The sequence below is a fragment of the Ammospiza nelsoni genome, chromosome Z (assembly GCF_027579445.1).
Source record: "Ammospiza nelsoni isolate bAmmNel1 chromosome Z, bAmmNel1.pri, whole genome shotgun sequence".
Classification (NCBI taxonomy): Eukaryota; Metazoa; Chordata; class Aves; order Passeriformes; family Passerellidae; genus Ammospiza; species Ammospiza nelsoni.
In genome coordinates, this window is record NC_080669.1 from 42,802,033 (window position 1) to 42,828,245 (window position 26,213).

The 26,213-nt window shown below is 35.6% G+C and overlaps 1 protein-coding gene across 1 annotated transcript in view; it reads left to right on the top strand.

The window, feature by feature from the left end:
- The window catches only part of RFX3 (regulatory factor X3), a 106,566-nt gene extending 87,621 nt beyond the window's left edge, over positions 1-18,945 (top strand). The window contains exons 10-17 of the mRNA XM_059492501.1: positions 544-659; positions 1,223-1,377; positions 5,774-5,871; positions 6,142-6,291; positions 7,773-7,981; positions 8,954-9,107; positions 11,194-11,236; positions 12,142-18,945. Of these exons, the coding sequence (XP_059348484.1) occupies positions 544-659; positions 1,223-1,377; positions 5,774-5,871; positions 6,142-6,291; positions 7,773-7,981; positions 8,954-9,107; positions 11,194-11,236; positions 12,142-12,380 (1,164 nt within the window). The 3' untranslated portion in view covers positions 12,381-18,945. The remainder of the gene's footprint in view (positions 1-543; positions 660-1,222; positions 1,378-5,773; positions 5,872-6,141; positions 6,292-7,772; positions 7,982-8,953; positions 9,108-11,193; positions 11,237-12,141) is intronic.
- Positions 18,946-26,213: the final 7,268 nt, after the last annotated feature.

Genomic DNA, 26,213 nt, shown 5'->3' on the forward strand with positions numbered 1-26,213 from the left:
ACTTTAGATTGTGTATGGAGATATTTGGTTTAGTCAACAGCAAGTGTAAATCAGTTAGATTATAATTTTATTTTATTTTTAAAAGCAGTAATATTTGTCTTGTATCAAAAAAACATTAAGACATTTAAACCACGTTTGATACTTAACAATGTGTCTTTTAAAATTATTTTTGAAAGTGCTTCCAACTTAGAAGGCATTATGAAAAGAAGTAACATGTGAGGTTTACTTTTCTGTTTGCAGTAGCAGTAAATACTTTCTGTGCCTTAACTCCTGTGATATGTTTACTTAGTAAACATAGGCCATACTAGTTCCCAGAGGCTTCCATGCAAGCCTTATGCAAGTCTCTGTGCACAACAGTTTATAGTGCTGGATAATTTATGGGTATCAAAGATAATAAAACAAGTACCATTTATAACTTGAGAAATATACAGTTTGCCTTGATTCCACTTTGTCATGAAGGAAATGAGCTGTAGATCTAGTTGGAGTTGGGAGTGGAGGGATTCTGGGTAAAAGACAATATGATCTCATCTTTCATTTTTTCAGGCAATACTGGATGTGGTTGTTAATCTTCAATTCAGCCTGATAGAAAAATTGTGGCAAACTTTCTGGCGCTATTCTCCTTCTGCTCCACCTGATGGCACTCCTGTTAATGAACCAAGGTCAGTAAATGTTACTCTGTGTTTAATGTGTCTCATAATAATGTAAATGTGAAATTATAAAAATCATATTCGTTTTAACATAGTAATTTTTTCTTCTATTATTATTTTCCAAATTAAATTTATGTTGTCTGGCAGTTTTGTATAGCCTGGGTGTATGCCAAAGGTACATCTTGAAACAGTGGTGTCATCCATGTTCATTTTGCATGGACAGCTAGAGTGAAGTTGTCTCTTCCCAATATTCAATCCACCACTTCTAAGCCAGAAGCATCATTCATATGTCTGCACTTTTCAGGAGAATTATAGAGACATTTTTAAAATCCATTTCCATGTGAGACAATGTGTAAATAAGTTATATTGGGTGCAACTGAGTTATCTGTGACACCTGTATAAAAAAGTACATTTTAACACCCAGGTTTTTGCCTGCTGTAAATCATGGAATCATAGAAACTTTAGGTCAGAAAAGTCAAATTCAGCTGTTAACCTAGCACTGCTGTGTTAGCTGCTAAACCATGCCCCTAAATGCATTATCATTTATTAATTTGCCACAATTTTTTTAACACCAGCAATCTGAGCGAAATAGAAAGTCGACTTCCTAAAGCAAAGCTGATTACTCTGTGCAAGAATGAGTCTATTCTGAAATGGATGTGTAACTGTGACCATGTGATGTACCAGGCTTTGGTGGAGATTCTCATTCCTGACGTCCTTAGACCTATTCCTAGTAAGTTCAACATCTGAAACATTTTGTAAAGATTTTTCTGTAAGCATGTATATGATGGAAGTGTACTTGTGCCTCATAGGACAGCTTAAGAAAAAAGTTTGAAAGTTACACAAAAAATTATACAAAATACTGTATAATTTATCCCTACTTTTGTTGTACAAGGAGTTGTGCTGGCAAATGCCTACGACACATATTAGTCTTTGATTAGTCTAGAAGAGTACTGTGGTCTTTGTGATTCCATGTTTGGAGACGTGGTCCTTTATCCCTAACTGCTGAAATCAATTCTAATAATTGTTAAGGCAATGAAAAATTCCTACTCCACTTTATTATTCTAATCTACTGTTTTCCTGTCATACATTCTGCAGGAAATAGTGAGTGATTGTCCAGTCATATCACCATTACCAGAAGTAGAGTTCTCTTTTCAAATTTATTTCTACTAGAATCTGTCATTGCTCTAGCAGTGTATTTTTATGGCTACTTTTGGTAGAAAACAAATTTATGTGAAGAAAGTTGAACTTCATGAAGTATTTATTGTCTCACATATACTGTCCAAAATGTTACGCTGAAATCATGTTAGCAACCCACTAAAACCCTCATAATTCCTATGTATTATCTTCTTTCAATGAAAAAACCACAGTATTTACTTTAAAAAAATTGGATTGCTTTTTTTTTTTTAATTAGGGCTGTAAGTAGTTTTGCAGGTGACAAAGCTATATTGTCACGCTGTGACACCTTCTCTGTTATAGTGAGTAATACGTGCTCAGTAAGAATATTTGGTGGTAGTACCTTGCAAAAAAGGTTTATTGACTTCTTGCTTGCCAGTGGAATAAAATCAAGTTTTAGCAACTTATGTATAATGCAAAAAAATTGAAACTGGAAATGGATAAAATACAAAGGTTTGCCATTTACAATGCACATTTTACCTTTTGTTTAAGGAACAAGTAAGTTCTTGGTAGCAATTGGCATAATTTGTGCATCTATATAGCAGAATAAAGGAAAAATGTTTTTGCAAATACATGTAACTATTGACAACTTGTCTAAATTATTTTGCATTGGTTTATATTTAAGTTTTACTTCTCTAATAACAATACCATTAGGTAGGATTTTACCGTAATATAGTGTATCACCAACAATTAGTTAATAATAAAAACTCCCACAAATTAAATTATAACATTTAATAGGTTGAATGAAAACTCTCACTTGCAAAAGCAAGTTAATTTCTGAATAAAATGGTGGTGCAGACAGTTTTTCATTGAACTTGATCCTCTCCTTTTCAGTTGCTTTTCCAGTAAAGCCTGGCAGGCTCTAGAGAGATGTTTAAATGACCACATGCTGTCTTCTCGCTTTGCTTTGTAAGATTCATTGGGCATTGCCAATACAGGATTTCAAGAAAATGGGCAAAATCAATTAATCAATAACTAGATGCATTGTGTCCTATTCATGCTATTTCTTTCTTTCTAAAATTACCAGTCATATTTGAATAATTGATACCTACTGTGTTTGACATTCCTGTTTTGGGAATGGTCATCAAACTGTTGGATTCAAACACCTCATCTGATCTCAGGACAAATTCATCCCAAGAGACTTTTTGTGAACAGTCCAGTGATTTTCTGCTCAAAATTGCACTCACTGAGCTACCTTTAGAAGACAGCTAACACATTATCTTACTTTATCCTTTAGGACCAGCTAACTAAATGGCTTTTTTTAGCACCTTTCCTTTAAATGGTGGGCCATCCAAGTTTCTTCTTCACTGTTAAATGGTTCTAATCTTATGATTTTTTAAACTCCTGCTTTTGAATAAAAGCATTTCCAGTCATTACAAGAGACTAAAATAATGGGTTAAGGTTGAATATAACAAAAATGCAGCTGGGTGAATCATCCTCTGTGGGAAAATAGCAGTTTGTAGGAAAGTTTGGACTCTGTGGAGGTGCTGGGACCATCAATGCTTCATTAAAGGCATGTTTAGTAAATGGGAAGATAGCAGCAGCTGCTGCTCAAAATAAGGAAAAATATTACTTGAAAAGGGCTTGAAGAAAGCCCCTTTTTTGTTTAGATCTTTAGTGTTTTTTCTTTTAGACAAGTCCTATTGTTGATGCATATTACTGGACTAGAAAAAAAAAGACTGTTGAGGAAAAAAATTGTTTTATTTTTAACCTCTGTATTAAATTTATCAGCTGAAATATTTCGCACCCACAGAATGAGTGAAGAATTGCTGGGTATAAAACAACAAATTCAGTTTCCTAAGAAAGTGAAATGCTGTCCATTGGAGTAAGGAATAAGGACCATAATTATCTAGTGTCCTGTTATGTTTTAGAGTGGACATCTTGCATCTTCTCATATGGCAGAATGGACCAAAACAAATTTAATTGTGAGTTAATTTCCATGATAGGTGGAGAATTTATGCAAAATGCATTTCCATGCCATATTACACAATTCCAGACTGACAAAATATTGAACTACTGGAAAGACTGTAAGGCTCAGTTTTGTACAAGTCAGGGGAATTTTCATTCAGAAGTCAAGCTTTTTAGGTGCTTATGCAAATCAAACTTTCTGTAACTGCCATTGCCACATCCTTTAGTGTGTGACTAGGAACTTAATGGTTTAGGCCCTTTGCACCATGCTTATCTTACAAAGATTCTTTGAAAGGGTTCAGATGTACTTACAAGTTCAAGGATATAGGTGCTTATGGTTTTGGTAATGGCTACATGTGTACTTAGGGATATGTGAAAAATTCTGTATTTAATATATCTCCAAAGGTCATTAGAAATTCATGATGGCTCTATACAATACTGATGCCTGATTAGCTACTTTAGCTATTTTATTTCTTCAGAACTTAGAATTCCTTTTATTTGTTCCTTTGTTTTCTTTCTAATTAAAGGCCTCTCTTAAGGCCTGAGCTGCTTTTCCATATTTATTTTCAAAGGAGATCAGCATTACAGTGATGCAAATAATTTTCTAACATATATATAAATACACTTGGGTAAAAAAGAGTCATGAGAACACTCAAAGTGAAAAAGTGGTAATGTTCTTCTTAAATATCTAAGTACTATTCATACAGTATTTACATTATTACTTCCATCTTGTCTGGTAGGTAGGAAAATGTGAATGAATACATAGTCAAATAGTAAGTGCACAGAAATCATTTACAAAGCAACACAGGTGAACTAGGGGATTTACAGGGTTGAGGAAAAAAGCTTGTTCTTCATGTGTAACCCTTAAAGTAGGAAAAAACCTGATAGCATAAGAGGGATATTTTTTAAGATCAAATTGTGATCAGCTAAGCATTCAGAGGTGTGGTGAATTATAAGAATTACCAATATGGATTTTACTGCTACTGACTGCAAGTTTGAAGACATGTGAAAAATATATCACAAAAAATATGGTTTCTCTTTTAGTAAATTTACATTTCTGGTAGAAGACTTTATTTTAAAAAGGTATTATTAAAAAAAGATATTACTTCATTAGGTTTTTTCCTCTTCATTCTCATTGCTTTCATTCTCTAGTAGTCTTCAGAAACCTTTAGTTTTTTCTTGTTTTGCCTACTTTTTGCAACAATTTGAGTGTAGTGCTGTTATGTCAACGTGCAAGGTTTAGGCATGGGAAAGCTAGGTTTCTATCACTCAGAAGATACAATTTTATTTTTTCCAGATACTGTTCCTTGGGATAATACTTCCTGTCCTCCTCTTTTGAAATATTAAAATTTCTGGTTTTAGTAATGCAGAGTACTATAGGGGCTTCAGTGTCTCTCTAAATCTGTCAGCCATTCAGCATTTCTGTGGATGCTATAGAAAAGAAACAAAATGCACAGAGATTTCACAGTCATTTCAATAATTTCACTTTCTGTCAGTGAAACATATTCCTATATCTTGCTTATTGATGATAACCTTAAGGGGACTGCATGTGAATGGAATTTTTTCTTTAAAACTGAATTAAGCAGCACTATGACATAGTTTAAGATTAATTTGGACTTATTTGAGGAAACTGCAATATTCCTATAAGTGGATTTTTCCCCAGACTTTTGCTTTTTGAAAGACGTGTCTAGGTGAAATGGAAAGCTGAAAATTTGTGATGGAAAATTCCACCACAACAGCTGCAATTAGTGTTGTTCTTGTATAAGAGTGCCCCCAACAACACTGCTAAGTCACAAATTTCTTTGGAAGATTGTCTGGTGACGAAGTCAGAGTGTTTATTAAACCAAAAATAAAAAGAATTATTACATTATATTATTAATACATTATTGTGTAAAATTTATCTCAGTGAGGCATTTTGAACATAGACTAGATTTGTCTAATAAGTGAATGCAGCAGACCAGAAAGTTGGGTACAAGGGGATGCAAAACATTTCAAGACAGGTTCACTGCTTTCTTTTCATTCTGTTTTTATTCTCCAATGCGCAGGTGCCTTGACCCAAGCCATTCGCAATTTTGCAAAAAGCCTTGAAGGTTGGCTTTCAAATGCCATGAACAATATTCCACAGAGGATGATACAAACCAAGGTAGATGAAACTTAAAGTACTATTCTTGCAATGGCAAACCAAGTGGTCAGTAGCATCTAAAAGGAGAAGCATTTTAACATCAATGCTAAATTTAATGTTTAGCATCAAGCATTAAGTAATCGCAGGGGAAGTAATATTATTTGATCTGCGACATGGTATAATTAAAATATGAGGACTCATTAATATACACTATTAAAATGAAAGTCAAGACTCAATCTGTAGAATTAATCTTTGGGGCACAATATTTAAAAATAATAAATATCTTCATAGGTTGCCGCTGTAAGTGCCTTTGCCCAGACTCTGCGAAGATACACATCTCTTAATCACCTGGCTCAAGCAGCTCGTGCTGTGCTTCAAAATACTTCTCAAATCAACCAGATGCTCAATGATCTCAACCGTGTTGATTTTGCCAATGTTCAGGTAAAATTTAGTTTTGAATAGCAGGGGTTTTTTAAGTTTGATTTCTTCTATGATTTTGAACATTATTGTCAGGCATCATTCGATCAAGAAAGACAAGTGCTAATATTTTGCTCATTCATATACATTGTGACTCAGTCCAAATGTGACAGCTTATGCTTTACGAAAGTAAGAGCTCAGAATCATTACCTGTTTCAATTTGCTCTCTTGAAATGCACATGTTCTTCCAACTTCTATGCAAATGTAGAGCAAATACCTTCTTAGAATGGGTACCATGAATCGTGTCTCACTAATAGCAAAAATTATATTTTAGGATTAGAACTCAGTAGCATATCTTCTGAATGTCTCTAAAGTTATTTAAATGCATAGCATTTTCAGTAGAGACTGTCTCCATACATTAGTATTAAAACCCCATACATTAGTATTTTTTTCTACGTGCCTCTGCCTAAATTTACAAGATCTCCTGAGTAATGGATTAGATTAGTGTGGTTGGAACCTATATAGTATAAATTCATGTTTTTACTAAGCTTAATTTCTCCAGATGTTTTTGCTTGTCTGAGGAAAAATACTTTTGTCCTTCCGGCCAGCAAAGTGAAAGGTTTTGGGCTTCTGGTAGTTCTCTGTTTCTCTTAGTTGTAAGAGTGTTTTAATGTACTTGTTAACACACTTAACAGAAATCTAGTCAAGAGTTCTTGACCAAAGATACATTATATTAAGTACAGTAATATGTTGACATGGATACAGAGTCTGTGAATGAGATGTTAACTTGGCACATGACAACTAAAGTTTAAAATGAAATGTCTTGCAATTAATGAGCCTAATTTTTTTCTCATTTTCTGAATTTTACAGTTAACTTTATTTAAACTTGTTAACACTGACTAAATTGCTGATTGCTGCGTAGTGTGTTTCTCCACTTGTACGCAGCTCATGTTGTCTTCAAGTGATGTGTAATCTATTACTGTGTAGAGTCAGAGTCAGCAAACAATCATTGTTTGCGTACAAAGTTTTTTTTATAGCACCATGTAACAGGATTTGTCTTTAAGCTTAACTTCTTCAGAACAGAAGGAATGTTGCACTTGATTTCTCTCTACTTTTTTTATTACTTTAGTTCCCTAAATTTGACTCTTCTTGCTTCTTCTGCCTGAAATCCCAGTAAAAAATAGAAGATATAAGTATTCCAACAGAAAAATTACAAAATTGGAAGCCTTTTATCACAAATGAATGTGGGAAACACGAAACTTTTTTGTTTACATTGTTTGTTCTAATTTCTTTATTTGATGTCTGTTCTTTCATGCTATACATTTCCCACCTATTTGCTTTCAACAAAATTACAATAGATGTAAAATAAAAAACACTTCTTAGTCTGTCTAGTGAGTGGGTCCAGTCTCTTTCATCCATTGGGCAGCTTAACCTTTGAGATACAATTACATTGTGTGCTTTGGCTTATGTATTGTCAATTCAAGAGCTGCCATGTGCTGTAACAGGAGCAGGCTTCCTGGGTGTGCCAGTGTGATGACAACATGGTTCAGAGACTCGAAACAGATTTCAAGATGACTCTTCAACAGCAGAGCACTCTGGAGCAGTGGGCTGCCTGGCTTGATAATGTAATGATGCAAGCATTGAAACCATATGAAGGAAGACCCAGCTTTCCTAAAGCAGCACGGCAATTTCTGTTAAAATGGTCTTTCTACAGGTAGCATTTAATAGATTTTAAAACATTCTAACTATTCTATTAATTGCTGAATTGTTCATTGTAATGAAGTTGATAAATCTAATATCAACCAGTAGCTTGGTACATCATGAAAACCATGGGGTTTTTTTTAGAGGACTTCTGTTATTAACCTTGAACTCAGGGCTATCACCAAATGAACAGGGACCTAAATGGCCCTAGTTTATTATTTTAAAGGCCATCTGAAAATGAATGCAGGTGTAATTTTGTCCAGAGTTAGAAACATACTATGAATTTTTTCGGTTAAAAAACTATGCAGTTATTAAGTCACTGTTTTCAGTATTACTTACTAAAACATTGTGGCATCAATGTTTATTAGATAAGAAGGGCAAAAGCTGTTTTTAATATATGAAAAGAACATTAAGACAAGCATTTCATGTTAGCTGCTTATTGAAACAGTTATCAGAGTAAACCTTGTTCTTTGAACCTGACTGTAGCGACTACTAGCTGAAGATATGAAGACATAATATGAACACACAATAAGTCTATATTTTTTTTAATTCTAAGTTTAAAAACTTTTTAAATTCTGGCAATTAAAAGCATTGCCATAGAAAGACTGACACAACAGACATTATTTAAGCAACAGTTTCTTTGAAAACAAATTGTTTTCTTGCCATTTTAGTTGTTTTTGTTTTCAACAAAGTTTCTTTCAAGTTAAGTTTTACACTTGTTCAATTAGTGGTAGTTATGCATAGGTCAATACCAAAACCAAACCAGTCTGGTTATTTCCTATGTGGTGTTCACCAGTACATTCTGAGAAAGGAGACAAGCAAATGATAGCCCTTTCCTGGTCATCCCATTAAATCAGACATTTGAGGATAATGTTACTTTTGAGAATATTGGTTTTGAGGTGAAATGTCTGTCTACATGGGTAAATGTTAAAATGGCTGTGACATACAATACATAAACATATATATATTTTTTATTTTCAAATAGCTCAATGGTGATTCGGGATTTAACCTTGCGCAGTGCTGCTAGCTTTGGCTCATTTCATCTGATCCGCTTGCTTTACGATGAATACATGTTTTACTTAGTAGAACATCGTGTTGCTCAGGCAACAGGAGAGACACCTATTGCAGTTATGGGAGAGGTAAGATAATATGTAAGAGACTAGATTGATAGATTTAGTGATGAATTGGAGAAAGTGTTTTTGCACATTTTTAGGCATGTATGTAGAATGGTCGGATGTTCTGCAGTATTACAAATGACTGAGTTACAAATCTATACAGTGGTTTCAGACTTGTTTAACTGGTTCATTGTAAAAGTATTAAAATAACGTTGAATTCCTAAAATCAGTTATTTCTAAATGAACTTACTCTTTTATGAATCTGCACACAGATTTATATGCATAGTTTGAAAAACATTGATTAACTATTGTCCACTATTTGAGACCTGAATATTTTATGTGAAAATAAAAAAGGGCATAGTAATAGGAAAATGTTACTTCTGTGGATCTGTTTACATGCATTTGCACACATAATTCCCACACAAAATGTATACCCTCTTTGACATAAGAAGGCTGGTTTACATGCAGAATTTTGGCTTGTACAGACCTGTTCACATACCAGTGCAGACATACATAGAGGTTTGCAACACATTTGATTTTCATACAGTTGTTGCAAAGACTGTTGGCTTATAAAAGAAGATCTAGAATCTCAAAGCACAACTATTTTTTTATACTCAGCTATGGCATTTGCAAGGCAAAGCTTCTCTTACCCCTTTTCTTTTCAGTAGTTCATCTGACCTTTTATTTTGAGTGAGACAGTCAGGAAAGCATGAACTGTCTCAAAATAGTAATGCTTCAAAGTGCTGGAAAATGGATATATTTGAAAATATGCTAAATCGTTAATAGGAAGGATTTGTTACATTTTTACACTTGCGAGTCACTCTAACATGTTCTGTGTTACCTATAAATTGCAGGTAATTTTGCTAGTTGAGTTGTCATTCTTCCCACAAGATATATTGATAGGCTTATTAAATATTATAAAGAGATAATATACTTTCAAGAGAAGTTGGAAGATGTCTCAGATTGCTTTGTCAAATTATTTTATATCATGTGTCATGACATGTTTCAGAAAAGTCAAATAAATTTTCTGCTTAGTAGAAAGACCCACCATCAGTATAGATTCTCTTACATTTCTTGCCTTATATTTGCAGAAAGTACTACACAAGTATGCAGTTACGACATTCTTGTTGTCTCAGCAGACTTACTCCCTCATAGTATTTTCATATTCGGTCTCATAAACTCTAACAAGTTTATGAGACTGAATATGGAAATACTATGAGGGAGTAAGTATTGCAAAAATTTTGGAGGTGAGGGGCAGAATAGAAGTAATACATGAAATGCATGTCTTCTTATGGTTCTGTGTATTCAATGGCTGAAATAAAATGAGGAAGATTACAGTCCAACAAGCACTGTAAAACAGTATAAACTGGTTGCGGCTGAGAAAAGCATTCTCATACTTCTCCCTTCCTCTCCTATCCTACCTTGGACACAGGTATTGGCAAAATTCTTCTGGAAAAGACTTGTATCATCATTTATGGCTAGAAATGTATCTGTGTAAACAATGTGCTTTTCATTTGATATCCACTAGGGGCATTTTACTCTTCGAAATTTCACACAAGAGAAATGGAGGAAGGAAAGGGAAGAAGGTTTCTAACTCACATGCAGCTTCTCTTAAAAGCTCCGGATTTTGATGTAAATCAGTTAACAGGTTATAAACCTTTTCTCAGCAGTGCCTTTCATCTGCTTTCCAGGTGGATTAACAACACTGTACATACTTCATTTTGCTCAAGCACAATTAAAATGGTGCCTGGGAAATTTTAAAGAGAGTTTTTTGTTATAATATTGGCAGTTCAGAATGAATATCCACTATAATTTATGGCCTTATAAGACACAGAAATAGCTCACTTCAAACAACAAAGGCCCTGAGAATCTTTAAAAAGGTTGTATTTCTCCATTTTAACTTTTGAGGGTTTACTTAGTGATAATTGTCTTAATAAGCACAAGACTGAAATGGAATGAGAAATTGTTCTGCTATGACTGTGGCTGCAGCTAAGATCATGCATTTGAATGAATGCATCAAACCAGTGGAGGACAGATTTCCTACATCATAGATATTCTATGTCCACATTTACTTAAGACTGTGTCCATTTTTTAATTGTTTATTTTGCAGTTTGGTGATTTAAATGCTGTGTCCCCTGGAAATATGGATAAAGGTAAGCATTTCAGTATCTCCAGGGTATAATTCTGTTTTGAGCTAATGTGTCTCTGAGCAAAATAAATCCTTATGTTTTAAAAACACAAGTCAAACAGAATTTAGAGCTGTATCATCCTATAAAGTGCATGTATATGCTGTGTGGATACATTGATATAATACAATAGCTGTGTCTGTAATGTGCCACATGTAATAATGACTGGAATATCGTAGGTTTGTTTTACAGTGAGAATATTTTGAAGATGTTTATTATTGTCACAAAGAAATACTCAAATTTTTATGCAAATTTTGTTATATCTAATAGGATGCAGGAGGGTAACAGCTGGGGAAAGAAAGACAAGAATGAGCTTATGGATATTTAACTGTAGTGAATGTTTTGCTAAGTCAAGAAGCAGAATTGTATGCAAGTAGTCAGGGAAAAATTAGTTCCTTAAATTCTCTTCCTGCTCTATTTTGACATGCATTCTTATACTGACTACTTGAGTGATTTGGGGTGATTTGACCTCAGAACTCAACTAGTGAATATAAGAATGTTTGTCAAAATTTGCAGTCAAGTGACCACAACTCTCCTCGCCTCAGTTTCCCTATCTGTACCTAAAAGTAACAGCTCTTGTTCATCGTGTTTAGGAAATGAGACATTTTCCAATATGAAGTTAACATTATTTGTTAGACCTTTTGAGATTCCAGGCTTTTTTTTCACATTAAAAGTGTGTAGCTCAAGTGATGAAACCTGAATCTGTTTATCTATTTGAGATAACAGTTGACTTCTTTTCCATTAAAATTTTAATTTTCAGTTTATGCTTTATCAGATTGCTCCCCTGTATTTCAACTATTACTTACAAAATAAAGAGCCTTGTATTAGAAACTTCTCTTTTGTGGTAGTTACATGCTGGTTTGTTTGTGCAGATGAGGGCAGCGAAGTTGAAAGTGAAATAGATGAAGAGCTGGATGAAAGTGGAGAGCCACAAGCTAAGAGGGAGAAAACTGAGCTAAACCAGGCATTCCAGGTGGGCTGCATGCAGCCAGTGCTTGAGAGTGGAGTACAGCAGAACCTCCTGAACCCAATTCATAATGAGCACATTGTTGCAACTACTCAGACTATCAGACAATGCAGTGCTACTGGAAATACATATACTGCAGTCTAATGTGAAGCTTCCCCTGGCCTCCGACATACACCCCATTGCATTAGCTGTTTAGGTTTAATATGAAAAAGAAAAAAAAAAAGAGAATAAGTCTGAAGGTTGACTGTTGTCAAATGTAACTGTTCTGATCATTATTTTGTTGGAGTTGTTAAATGGAATGGGTGTACGTATTTTGCCAGGTCTGTTTAGAAACAAATTTTTGTAAACGAAATCATTTTACTTTGGCCACTCAATATGAAGAGGTTTCTTTGTATCAAATGCAAGGAAGATTTTTGCAAAGTTTAATGTTAATGTTTTGTCCTCTTATAATAATTTAATTTTTTCATAGTTTTAAAAGTATTTTAATGTTAATTATTAGTTATTATGCTGATTTCATATAGATAGGTTTTTAATTAGATGCACTTCTGTGAAATATCAAAAGAACTGTTTTCTTTGATTTACACTGGAGGCATACTTATTTGACAGCAGATGTATCAAATTTGTTATAAAAGGTGCTTTTCATCGTACTACGAGAAGACACTATTTTAATAAAATTGTGAGTATTCAGGGGGATTTTTTGTAATAATGCTGGAGGGTTGAGAAGATCTCCTCATTTCTTCCTGTGAGGAAGAAGCTGTTTAAAGACAGAATTGTATCAGAATGTGGTAATCTGTATGGCATAAATGTACCTAATTATCTGAACATGATGTAAACAATGCAAGCTTCATTTAAAATCAACAGTTTCAGATATTATTTGCATACCAGTTCCTCTGTTTTGAAGACTACTGATTCTATATGTGAGGCCACTGAACTGATGCTTTTGATTGTTCAGTGGCACTGTAGTTGTTAGAAACTGAAGCTAAAAAAAAAGTGACTTGATTATTGTTAATTTTATGTGTATGTGCTACTTATGCTGAACTGGACATACAGGAAAACATTCCATTTGGATGACTTTCTTCTATTCCAGGTCTTTTCCTACTAGTGGTTCAATCTGCTGCTCTTAGAAAAGATGATTTATAGAATGCAAGGAATGTAGCAACCTGCATCATTTTCCTTTCAAAAACATTTCCTTGTTGTTAAAGTGGATTTAAATTTTTACAAAAATTAGACAAGGCAGTGTAACTGGCACACCTCACTTGTACCTATTCCCAATTGTGTAGAATTTGAATAGGTGGCTAGATGGACCATTGCCATTTAAGAATGTACATCAGGGATCATTGTACCTCGGCTATTACATGGTGCCTTAAACAGAACTGAAGCTAAGACTTAGTACTTTTTGTTATTCTTAACTCTTAAATTAATTCAACAAGGTGTGCCTGTCATTTTCAAATTCCCTAAGAAGTAAGGGCAGGTTACACAGCCTTCAAAAGAATAAAAGGATTTTTTTATTATTAAATAATTTTAATATCCCTCTTAGAATGACAATAGACCTATTTTTTCTCGTTTCTAGCTGGATTTCACTTTAATAGAAATAAAATTTGCTTGGGAATTTGAAAAGCAAAACTAGCTTTAATACCAACTTCAAATGTCAAAGTAGATTGACCATAGTCCCAAGCATGATTATATATTTTCTAAACCCTTGCCTACTTTTAATTTTAAAAACTAAAAAGAAATAAATGAGCAGGTACATAATGCAGTGCATGTTTTCAATTTCTATATTTTGTGGTGTATCAGCCAGATATTACATTTTAATGGTTAAATAATATCGGTTTATAAAGACCATATTAATTGACATTAAAGAACTCAAGTTTTTCTTCAAAAACATTTCATTATGCAGACATGCAGACACATGAATTTACTACACTAAAGTAGAAGAATTAAATAAGAAAAAAAATCCAAAAAGTGAATGAGAACACAAAAATATCAACTTTATAGGAAAGACTGTGTAAAAAAAAATAGGATTCTTTTATTCTGGTTTATCTAGTGTGTCTGGAAATGACTTTGAAGTCATATATACCAAATGGGAGAAGAGCATGTAAAATGGAAGTTTATTTATAGCAAACAAGTTTGTTGCTAGAGTTTACATATGCTCCAAATACAGCTGCACATAAACTAAAATGTCCTAACATTACTGGTGCACAAAAAAAAATATTTAATTCCTTTGCAGAATTGTGAACCCATCCAGCTCATTCTGTGTAGGCATAATTCCTACCAATGTCAGTAGATGGCTTTTGCCTCAGTAAAAATAAAAGTGACATTTATATTCATTATTTCTAAACTCATAAATGCACTGAATCTCATTATAGATTTTGTTGTCACATATATCACTCAGTGTGTCCTGATTTTTCCTTAGAAATCAGCACATCTGTACCCTTCACCAAAAATGCTAAAACTAAGCTGTGATAAATATTTACTCCCCTTCATTGTGCATTATAAGATGTTTACAAGTAAAATAAAGTGAAATAATTCAACTTTTTTTTCATTTTCAGCTTTTTTTTAATACTGTAGTAGTTTTTCTAATTTTTGTGTTTGTTTGTGTTATGTTATGCTTTCTTGGTTTAATGTTGAATTTGTTGTTGCTGAGAAAAGAGTACAATTGTAAAAGGTAAATCTAGATTGCTAAATATAGTGGGACTTGAGTATCTTTCATTGCTTAGCTTTCCACTCCACTCAGTTGTTAAATGTCATCAAGTGAAAAACAAAACTGAACAAAAATCTGAATACAAAAAATGGAGTGTATTTCATAGCTTCTAAAAACAATGAATTATCAAAACAAATTGGAACTTTCACAGGTTCAAAAAACTGACTGGAGTCTCTATTCTTACTCTTAAATTCTAAAGATTTTACCAAGGTTTTTTAGAGCAACTATCTTACTCTGTTGTAAACTTACAGATTTGGGGGTCTTTTGTTTTGTTCTTACTGAAATGTCAATCAAATGCTTAGATAAAACATTTTGCACACCCTTGCTGTTTAATAGCTGGGTTTTAGTACTTGTTGAAGTAGAGAGATGCGAATACCTCAGTGTGTATTCTGTAATGTGTAGCGTGCGGCTGCATTGCCACACCAGCTCTGACGTCTCTGGTCAATGCTATGGAGAGGTGTAGCGTGTGTCCACAGGGTAGACATTATGAGAGTTGATATGATTTATTGTGTTTTATCTAATCTTGAAATGGAATCCAGAATAATTATTTTAGAGGCATTTCCCCCATTAGCACAAAATAGCACAGTGAACAGTGTGGGGGAAGAGGTCTTGTTGAACTACCTTTTCAAAGCACAGGGCCCAATTTTCAAAAGTTTTATATATGTTAAAGTGTTTTGTTACATTTTCATCTTTCTTGTGGTAAATCAGTTTTGAAACTTTTTTTTTTAAGGTTTTTTTTTTTTTGCTTGTATTGTAGTATGCTCAAAGCACCTTCATTTTTTAAAAGTTCCATAAAAATTTGGAAAATAGATGTTAAATTATTTGCCTATAAAATGATGATTTTAAAGGCAATACTGCCTTTAGTTCAATAAAATAGTAAGTTCTGTCATTCAGGAATGCATAGGTCTATATATAAATTTAATTTAAAGCAAGGTATTTTTAAATATCTGAAACACTTTTTGTTTTATCTGGGTTTCCCTAGGAGAAATTATCTGATATCTTTATCATTCTCACCAACTGACATCTGCACTGCTTAGAAAAAAATCCATGTTAGAGATGCATCACAATCCAATTTAATTCAGAATGCTTTTACAAAACAAAAGCAACCACTGAGAGCCATATATGTGCTGACAAAACCCCCAGATTTATTAGTAATATAAGTATACAACAATAATTTCAGAGTTCAAAGTGCAAATCTGAGAGAGCAAGATGAATTTCTGAAAATTGGGCCCTTGTCACACTAACAGGACCTGCTCTTTGTATATGGTTTAAAGCAAATTGATACATGGAATTCTAGTATCTCTGCTAATTTGTTTGGTGATTTAACACTGACAATAAAAACTGGAATAGAAGCATAAACACACAGTGCTTAGTTCTAGTACTAGGAAATTAATTTGATATGATGCCTTGCATTAACCCTTTGAGCATTGTGAGTAACATGATGGGAACAAAGATTTTTAGATAATTTAACTAGTTCACTGAGCATATACTTTGAAATAGCTTATAGTGTTGTAAATCTTTTTTTACTTATGTCTAAAGTAAATACTTGCATACAATATGGGGATGTTTTTTATTAATAGGGGCCTCAGTAGATGTAGGCAAAATATTCATTGCCATTTATATGTACTGTGTAATGTAGAACAGTACTTCAGCTCCCTGGTTTTCGTAACTGCATATATATATATATACAAAGAAAATCAAACATGATTCTACAGATAGGAAGTTGTCTACTTTAAGATTCCTTTAGAAGATAAAGGTTTAGAAAATATATTCAGCTATTTTGAAAATTTCCTGAGATAGATTAGTATTGGAATACTCCAGTACTGTAAAAGAGAAATCTTTAGGATTAAAAGAAGGTTTAGTAATAATAAATTTTGCAGAATATTTGAGGTGTTTGCATTGAAATTTTTGGCGGTGTTTGTGAGAAACAGGAACAAAAAGTGCACAATTATGTTAATATTCCTTTTAAAACTCAGTCACTGCAATAATGACTAGCTAGAAGATGAAGGTATTTTATTAAATTTCACATACAAGGGTACAGTTTGGATGGCCCTTCTTGAATGTCAGAATTTTAAAAGCAACCAGAAATTGCACGAGCAAATAATTTTAAAAGCCCCTTTGTTCTTCAAATTACTGCTTACAGGAACAAGGGAACAAGTGTAGCAGCAAGTAAAGATGCTTTTAACTTAGTGATACTGATGCCACCTTACTAAGTGAGAATACAGTACATTTTCTACTGGTTCCTTGCAATATCAGTCAGCAAACACTAAAGCAGCTGTACTTATTTAAGTCTAGCTGAGGGCAAAGAAAAAGGGTATCATTTAAAGTTATTTAAGGGAATTACGTCAGTAGTATAGTGCAAGTTGTAAACATTTTTAGTCAGTTAATGCAAATTAATGCATAATTAATTAACATAAATGCAATACTCAAAGGGTTTTAATTTAACAACTTTTTTTATTCATAATTTACTGTAAATGCTTCTGAGTTTGCATGCCTTGATCATTGCTGCTAGTGATTTTATGTGCCAGTAGACCTGAGTTTAATTTACCAGTTTAACTAAGAAATAGTAAAAGCCACTTACAAAGTGACTGCCTAGTGTTTGTTTGGAGTAAAATATGCCTTAGTTTGAAAACTATCATTTTAACTCTTGTTTTATTCTGATTTTCTTCTCCTTTTCCTGTTGAAAAAAAAATTGAATTTTGGGATTGGAAGCCCTGAGTAGTTAAATATTTGGTAAGAATTATTCTTGGAGATTGCTCATTAAGGCTGAAATTCACTGTAGAAAACAAGGCCCAGAAAAAGCCTATGGGCATCAAATGAGCCTCACTTAACACTATTTCAGGAAGATGTTCTTTGTATGTTCTTAAGCACTTTCTTGGTTAGGGTGCAAACATCTTACAGGAATTTTCAGTTCTAGATTAATTTTACTCTGAAATAATAAATGTCTTTTTAGGAGGAATTTAGACTTCAGAGGAGCAACCTTGAATGGATTGGGTTTTAACAGGAACTCAGTTCAATTCTTTTTGACTCACTGATGCCAGCAAAAGCTTTTTACACAAAGAATATTTAATGGGTTCCCCAAATAAAGTTTCCTTCCATACAATATTAAAGTGACTGCCTTGTATTTAAACATTAAATACCCATTTTAAAGTAACCCAGTTAAGCGACTTAAAATATGTTGGGGAAATATCACTTTTGTACCAAAGCAAGTTGCCCGTTTCCACTCATACCCACTGAAAATTTGGATTTACAGTTAATAACCAATGAGGCTGTTAAAGAAACTTTGAGTGCCTTTCAAAAACTTGGAAAATTGTGCCTGAGGTGGTAAACTTTAATTAGGTTAATTCTAGAGCTACCAATCAGTAATTTTATCATCACTCAGGGCTTTCTTACCTTCTAGGAAACTTCCCTTGTTGCATTTATTTTATACTGTATTTTTTTTAAGTGCCATCATTTAAATTTCACTTAGTAAGTGGCAGATTACATTATCCAGTCCCACAGCACAGAAACATCATAACACTAGGACATATTCAAATTCTTATTTTCCAGTTGACTGAATATATTATGTAAATGAGGTAAGCAACTTTTTGTAGATTGTATGTGTGAGATAATGTAATGTTCTTTTCCAGTTTTTGGGCTACAGTTGAATATACTTTTTAATTATTTAAAGAAGACATCTTTACAGAATAACGTGATGGTTTTTTTTGTATAATGTATTTGATTTTGTAAATACGTATTTCCTGATGTGATTTTTGTGACAAATGCTAAATCTTTTAGTATATAATGTCCTCTCAAAACTGGCAGGAGCTAAATAATAGTTTGTTGGCAATTTGTATTGTGTACTGTACAATAACTGGGGACCTTTTATAATTATAAAAATATATATTAACTTTTAGTGTGTTGTATAAAAAAAATGACTGGAACATACTAAAGACAGTAGGATTTTTCTGAATATTTCAGACTTGAACTCAGGCTAGCTTTCTTGTGTTTTTCAAAACAAAATTGTGTCTTGTCTTTTAAAATCAATAAATTTGTTTTCTTGTTACAAACATACCTGAATGGCTTCAGTTCTTGTATAGCTGTTTTGGACTGTTGTATGGTTGATTTTGAGAAAACAATTATTGCACTTACACTTTTGAAATAAGACCACTTTTTTTTTTCTTATTTAACAACAGAACTAAGTAACAAGTGTGTCTCAGGTGGCAAAAAACCCAAGTATTTTGAATCATAGAATCACAGAACTGCTAGGGTTGGAAGGAACTTCTGAAGATCATCTAATCCCGCCCACCCTGCCAAGGCAGGATCACCTAGAAGTGTTGGTTCAACTGAGTTGCTTCATACTCCCAGTAAATAGAGACTGTAATGTACTTATTCATTTCAATGTTCACAGTAATTTCCCATTACAGATTTATGTTGTTAACAGCTAAGAGTGAGAGGCATGCAGACTCTGGCCTCCAGGAATTAGTGGTGTCAGTTTGGTACCAGCAGAACCTACTTCTGCAATTTTTGCTGTAAATATTCTGCAATATGGTAATGTGTTAGATGTTTTGACAATTTCAAAAAACATAGTTGAAAGACTAATCTTACCTGTTCATATATTCTGTGGGTCTCAAGTATGTGTTGCAGGCACCATATATATTTCATATTATATTTCATATAAAGAAATGCGGAATTTTATTTTAATGTGGAGGACCCACCAAGTAGTAAATGCTAGAACATATCAAATAACTATTGGATACCAAGATTAAAACAGGTATTTCACACAGAACTGTGGTAAAGGTAGAAGAGTTGCACCCTAAAGCTTGCTTTTCTCAGGATGTTCAGCCATAAATTATGGGCCAGTCATTACCTATTCTTTAATTTCAAATGAAGACCAAAAACTTAGTATACTACAGTATCGGTGCCTGCATTGCATAGTACAAGACTACAACTACACCAGAGACCCACTGCAGCTAAAGAGTTGGGAAATTGGCAAGGTTGGAACAGACCTTCATGGTCACCCAGTCCAGCTGGCAGCTCAGCACTGCCCTTGTCACCCCCATAAACCACCAAACCACATCACCAGACCCAGATGCCTCTTGAACACCTCCAGGGATAGTCACTCTACCACTCCTGTGGGCAAACTGTTCCAATCTCTGACCACCCTAACAGTGAAAAAAACTTTCTAATACCTGAATCTCCCCTGTCTCAGCTTAAGGTCATTTCCTCTTGTCTTCTCACTGCAAGCACAGCAGGAGATCGATCCTTACCTCACTACAGCCTCCCTTCAGGCAGTTGTCAAGAGCAATTAGGTCTACCCTGAGCTTCCTCAAGACTAAATAAACACAACTCTCACAGGTGTTCCTCTGTGACATGTCCTAAAGCTTTCACAAGCTATGTTGCCATTCTCTGGACATGTTCCAGGAATTCAGTGTCTTGTTTAAAGTGAGGGGCCGGCCAGAACTGGACACAGAATTTGAGGTGTGTCCTCACTAGTACCAAGTACAGGGGGTTAATCCCTGCCCTGCTCCTGCTGGCCACACCATTGCTGGCACAGGCCAGGATGCCATTGGCCTTCTTGGCCACCTGGGCACTGCTGGCTCACGCTCAGCTGCTGTCACCAGCACCCCCAGGGCCTTTTCCTGTGGCAGCTTTGCAGCCACTCTGCCCCAGCCTGTGGCACTGCCTGGGGTTGCTGTGACCCAAGGGCAGGGCCCAGCACTGGGCCTTGTTGAGCCTCACACCACTGGGCTCGGCCCATGCTCCAGCCTGTCCAGATCCCTCTGCAGAGCCTTCCTGCCCTCCAGCAGGTCAGCACTCCCACCCAGCTTGGTGTCATCTGCAAACTGATTGAGGGGACACTCAATTGCAACACCTAGACAATTGATAAAGATGTTACAACAAAAAGAGCCCTGGGGAACACTAATAGTGACTGGCCACCAACTTGATTTAGTTCCATTCACCACCACTCTCTGGGCCCGACCATCGTGGTAGTTTTTTTACCCACCAAAGAGTCCACTCATCCAAGCCACAAGCAGTTTTTCTAGGAGGATCCTGTGGGCAATGGAGTCAAATGCATTTACTCAAGTTCAGACAGACAACACCCACAGCCTTCCCCTCATCTACTAAGCAGGTTGCTTTGTCATAGAAGGAGATCAGGTTGGTCAAGCAGGACCTGCCTTTTGTAAATACATTTGCTGGGCTTGATCCCCTAGTTGCCCTGCATGTGCCATATAATGGGCTTCGTGCATCTCTTCCACAGCCTTGCTCAAAACTGAAGTAACTACAGCCCTGCAGGATCATCCTTCCAGCTGTCCTTGCAGACGGGCACTACATTTGCTGATTTCCATTCTTCTGGAACTTTTACAGTAACCAGGACTGTTGGTAGATGATTGAGAGTGGTTTGGCAAGATGTTTTACCAGTTCCCTCATTACTCTGGGTGGATCTCACCAGCACCCATAGACTTGTGAGTGTCTAATTGGCACAGCAGGTCACTAACCATTTCCTACTGCATTATGGGGGCTTCACTCATCTGCCCATCACCAATTTCCAGCTTTGGTAATTTCTCAAACTGGGTATCCCAAGGACAAGTGGGAATGAAATTAAGACCAGGGCAAAGAAGGCATTAAATACCTCTGCCTTTTCCTCGTGCCCTGTCACTCACTACACTGCCCTCTGCATTCCACAAATGATGAAGACACTCCGTGACCCTCCTTTTGCTATCACTGAATTTATACAAGCCTTTTTTGCTTCTTTAACTGCTGTGGCCAAATCAGGTTCTAGTAGGACTTTGACCCCTCTAATCTTCTCCCTATACGATCTTGCAACATCCTTACAGTCCTTCCAAGTTATTTGACCCTCCTTCCAGAGATGATAGATTCCTTTTTTTCCCCCAAGTTCTCTTTAACCAGTCTTTTTTCCTGATTACTTGTTTTTCTAGACAAAGGGACATCCTGATCCTGAATATTTAATAATTCCTTTTTAAAGCACATCCAGCCTTCCTGGACTCCTTTGTCCTTCAGGACTGACTCCAAAGAGACTCTGTCAATCAATGTCCTAAACAGGCCAAAGTCTGCTAGATGGAAGTCCAAGGTGGAAGTTCTGCTGGTGCCCCTCCTTATCCACCCAGTACTGAAAACTAATATTTCATGATCTCTCTGCCCGACAGCCACCAACCATCGCATCATCCACTAGTCTTTCTTTGCTCGTCTCATGGTTTAAGCCCAGCCAGCTGCCAAGCCCCAAGCAGCCACTTGCTCACCCCCGCACCAGTGGGATCAGGGAGAGAATCGGAATGATAAATGCCAGGAAACTTGTGGACTGAGATAAAGACAGTTTAATAGGGAAAGCAAAAGCCATGCACAATCCAAGCAGACCCACTTACATTCTAAGCATGATGTCACATGGTCTGGAATATACCTTTGGTCACTTTGAGTCACCTGTCCTGGCTGAGTCTCCTCCTGAGCATCCCCCACTCTCCTCCCCAGTGTGGCTGTACCAAAAGCAGAAAAGGTCTTGGCTCTGTGCAAGCCCTGCTCAGCAGTAACAAAAATATCTCTGTATTATCAACTCTGTGTTCAGCACTAATCCAAAACACAGCCCCATAGCAGCCATTATGAAGAAAGTTAACTCTACTCCTGCCAAAACAAGCACATACACAAAAAAACCCAAAAAAAAAAAAAAAAAAAAAAAAAAAAACAAAAAAAAAAAAACAACCAAAAACACAAACAAACAAAAAAACCACAACAGGTCTAGCAGGGCATCTCCTCTGGCAGGCTCTTTCACCAGCTGTTCAAGAAGTTCCCTTCCACACAGTCCAAGAACCTCCAGTCTGCTTTGTCTCTGCTGTGTTCTATTTCTAGCAGACATTTGGCAAGCTGAAATCATACACACATAAAAGGGCAACCATGAGACTTCTGGCAGCCACTTCCTGCTGATCTTCCCCCTGTCTTACCATAGGCACTCAGCCTTGTCATCTTCATCATAATCATCAATTTCAATACAATCAAATCACTCCCTAAGAGTGCTATTCTATGTTTACAGAATACTCCTAATTGGTTTGCTAATTGAGTCGAGCCTTCATTTTCTAGCATGTGCCTTGCTGAGACTAAATAGGCTTTTCTCTGACACATGCATGGGAAAGCAATGTGTAGAGGACATCGTCCCTAGAGGGATCAAACACCAACCAACTCCTGAAATAACCAACAGCCTGCATTGCTCAGCTCTTTTCTACTGACAGTACTACCAGGAAGACCCTGCAAAATTCAACCTGTTGCTGTTCTTATTTGAACTGATTTTATTATGAAAGTTTCATTCACAGTAACACAGATCCACAGATCCAGAGCTCTGAGTGTAAAGTACAGGTAAAATGTGGGAGAAACTTGAAAACACTGGGTATTGTAAGAAAAAGGAAGCGTAAGAAAGGAAATAAATTATTTCTATTACTTCTATAAGGTAATTTTCTGCACAATGTTATTGTCAAATAAGTAAGATACATTCTATATCTAGTTATTTTAAGTCTTTTTAATTTGAGTTACCTAAAGCATTCACTTTAATTATGTAAAATCACATAGAGCCTGCAGCAATCCAGTGTGCATCAATTGTTTCATTCTGTGTCAAGGTCTATGCCAAAAACCACATGAAATATAAGCCAGTTATTTTTCCACAAAAGCATCTGACCAAGACAAGTAAGAGGAAGAAACCTTGATCTATTTTTGGCACTGTTAACAGTATGCTAGAAAGAGTTTTTATTCTGACTTGGCTCTGCTGTTCTCATTCAAAATTTTGCTAAATCCCATTGTACATGTATTTCCCCAGTACATTAACTAACCTAACATGTCAGACTAACCAAAACAACTCCTTATTGACTGAAATATGCTACTGCTGACATTTTATTCTAAATGCTTTATAAGCAAAACTGTTCTAGTAAAGAGTGACTCTGTCTATAGGCATTTGCCATGGGCACACTGTACACAAGATCTGCTGCTGCTTTTATGATCAGAGTTCATGGCAGATGTGGTTGGTCAGTACTTATCCAGTAACCTACTTGTTAGTCAAACAGACACATTTTCAGAGCTCTAGATGGAAGAGGTATTAAAAAACTGCTGTCTCAGTGCTCTGCATCTGGATGTTACCTTTCCCCACAGTAAGTGATGTCCTGGCAGAGGGAGTCAGAAAGAGCTGAAAAAGCTGCAATAGTGACATGTTGAAGTGAGGATCACCGATAGTGTCATTGCAACACAGGCATTGAATTTACTGGTCCATATGAGTGACAAGGTGACTGTGACTCAGAACAGTAGCAATCACTTCATCGGTTTCCCTGGTCTGCAATGGTTTGCAATGCCCAAGAAAAATTTAGACTTCCCTTCTTCCTTCAGGTTTCACCCAAGAAAGTCAAACAGCCAAAATCAAAATCTGCAATTATTAAAATTGCAAGAAAATGGGACAGCCCAAATCATCACCATATAAATGACCACATTACCTTCCTGTGAACTTCTTGGTGGACTATTTTGTGTGTCTTTAGGAAGCATAATTCTTCTACCTGTACACCTTACCTGCATCCACTTATTACGGCAAATTCAAATCTATGCTCTATTACACCAACAGGTAGACAAAAAAAACTTGGCTTTGGATGTTTCTGCTGACAAACTGGCCAGAATAACTAACAATATCTATGTTGAATAATGCACCCCAATCAAGCTTTTTTGTCTTTTTCCTATTAAAGAGAATTAAATTGATTTAAATTTCTTTAAAGTGTGGGTGGAGTTTTTGTTAAAAATAAAAAAGTGATCAAATAGGTAATCCATTGTAGACAAATCCTGTTGTGATGTCTGATGGGGAAAGAAGTGGTCTCATTTAACACCACCAGATCTGACACCTTTAAACCCACTAAGCAGGATTGTACCTGCTGTTGCTCTTGACTTTAAAGGCAATGAGACTCTGCAGAGACAACAGTCCAACTGGGAAAGACTGTGACATTCCAGCCAATTCTCTGTTACAGCACAGAGACATATAGTAGCAGGCAAACCCCAGAATGGGAAATCCATTATTCAGAAGGCTGAACAATTGCTTTGTTAAGCTATACTGCATTATATTATACTATCCCAAAACAATACTCTACTACTCTATAGGAAAATAAAGAAAAACCTGTCACCCCTTACAGACAGTCACGCCACAGCTTTTACCTAACTGGTCAATCAATCCAAACAACCATCACCAGTGTCCAGTTAAGAAATCTCTCTTTGGTAAACAATCTCCATAACACATTCCACATGTGCCAAACAACAGGAGCAGCAAATAGAGATAAGAATCGTTTTCTCTCTCTGAGCTTCTCGCTGCCTTCCCCAGGGAAAATCCTGGGAACGTTGTACCTGCTGCTCTCTGTGAACAGAGCTGCGGCCACAGGTATGCCTGTGGAACAAGTGTTGGTTGATCTGTTTTAGCCTTCAATGTCAAAGCAGCAGCTCAACAATAATGTTTAATAGAGCATATTGTTGCACCTCTAGACTTAAATTTTGTTTTAAGTACAAAATATTTGATTTACCAAGAGATACTGAAAATCTAGTGTTTATAGAATTAATAAGGAGCTCATTGCAGCATTAACTCAATACTGCTGATACTGCTGACTTTGTTAATGGCCAATGAAAGACAAAACTGAATTAAAAACTGGTTTCCTATTACTTCCACAGATCAGTTTTGAAACCACAATGGTGCACACACAAGAAGGCATTCACAACCAGGTAACAGTTTCAGGTGAGCAACATCTTGCAGAGTGTTTACAGTCAAATTTTGATGGAATTCACCGCATGAGGGATATGGTAGTGACTTGTTTGAGCAATAACCCTTGTAGTTATTTCCTCACATTCTTGAGTAACACCATAGTTTAAAGAGACTGATGGAAATCTGGATAGGAAAATCATCGGAAATTACAAAGGCAGAATATAAATTGATTGTTACTTGGGTTTTGGTCTTTTTGAGTTTTTTTTTGCTGATTCACCTAACAATTTAACATGTGCATTAAAGATTAAAAGGAAGGATCAAAATTTCCTGTCCTCAGTATTTCAAGTTCATACTACCTGTTGTTGTTCAAACTTTCAGGAATACAGGTGAGTTTTTTCAGACGCATTGTCCTCTTATTTGATTTGATAATTAAAACTAATTTATGCCTTCAGAAAACGTATTTGCCCAGTGTATGTTTGATAAAGGGCTGCAACACAGAAGTTATCTCAGAACTCTTCTCCGCATGTCCCTGTTCCCCCCTTCCTTCCTCAAAACCACATATATTTGTTTCAGAAAG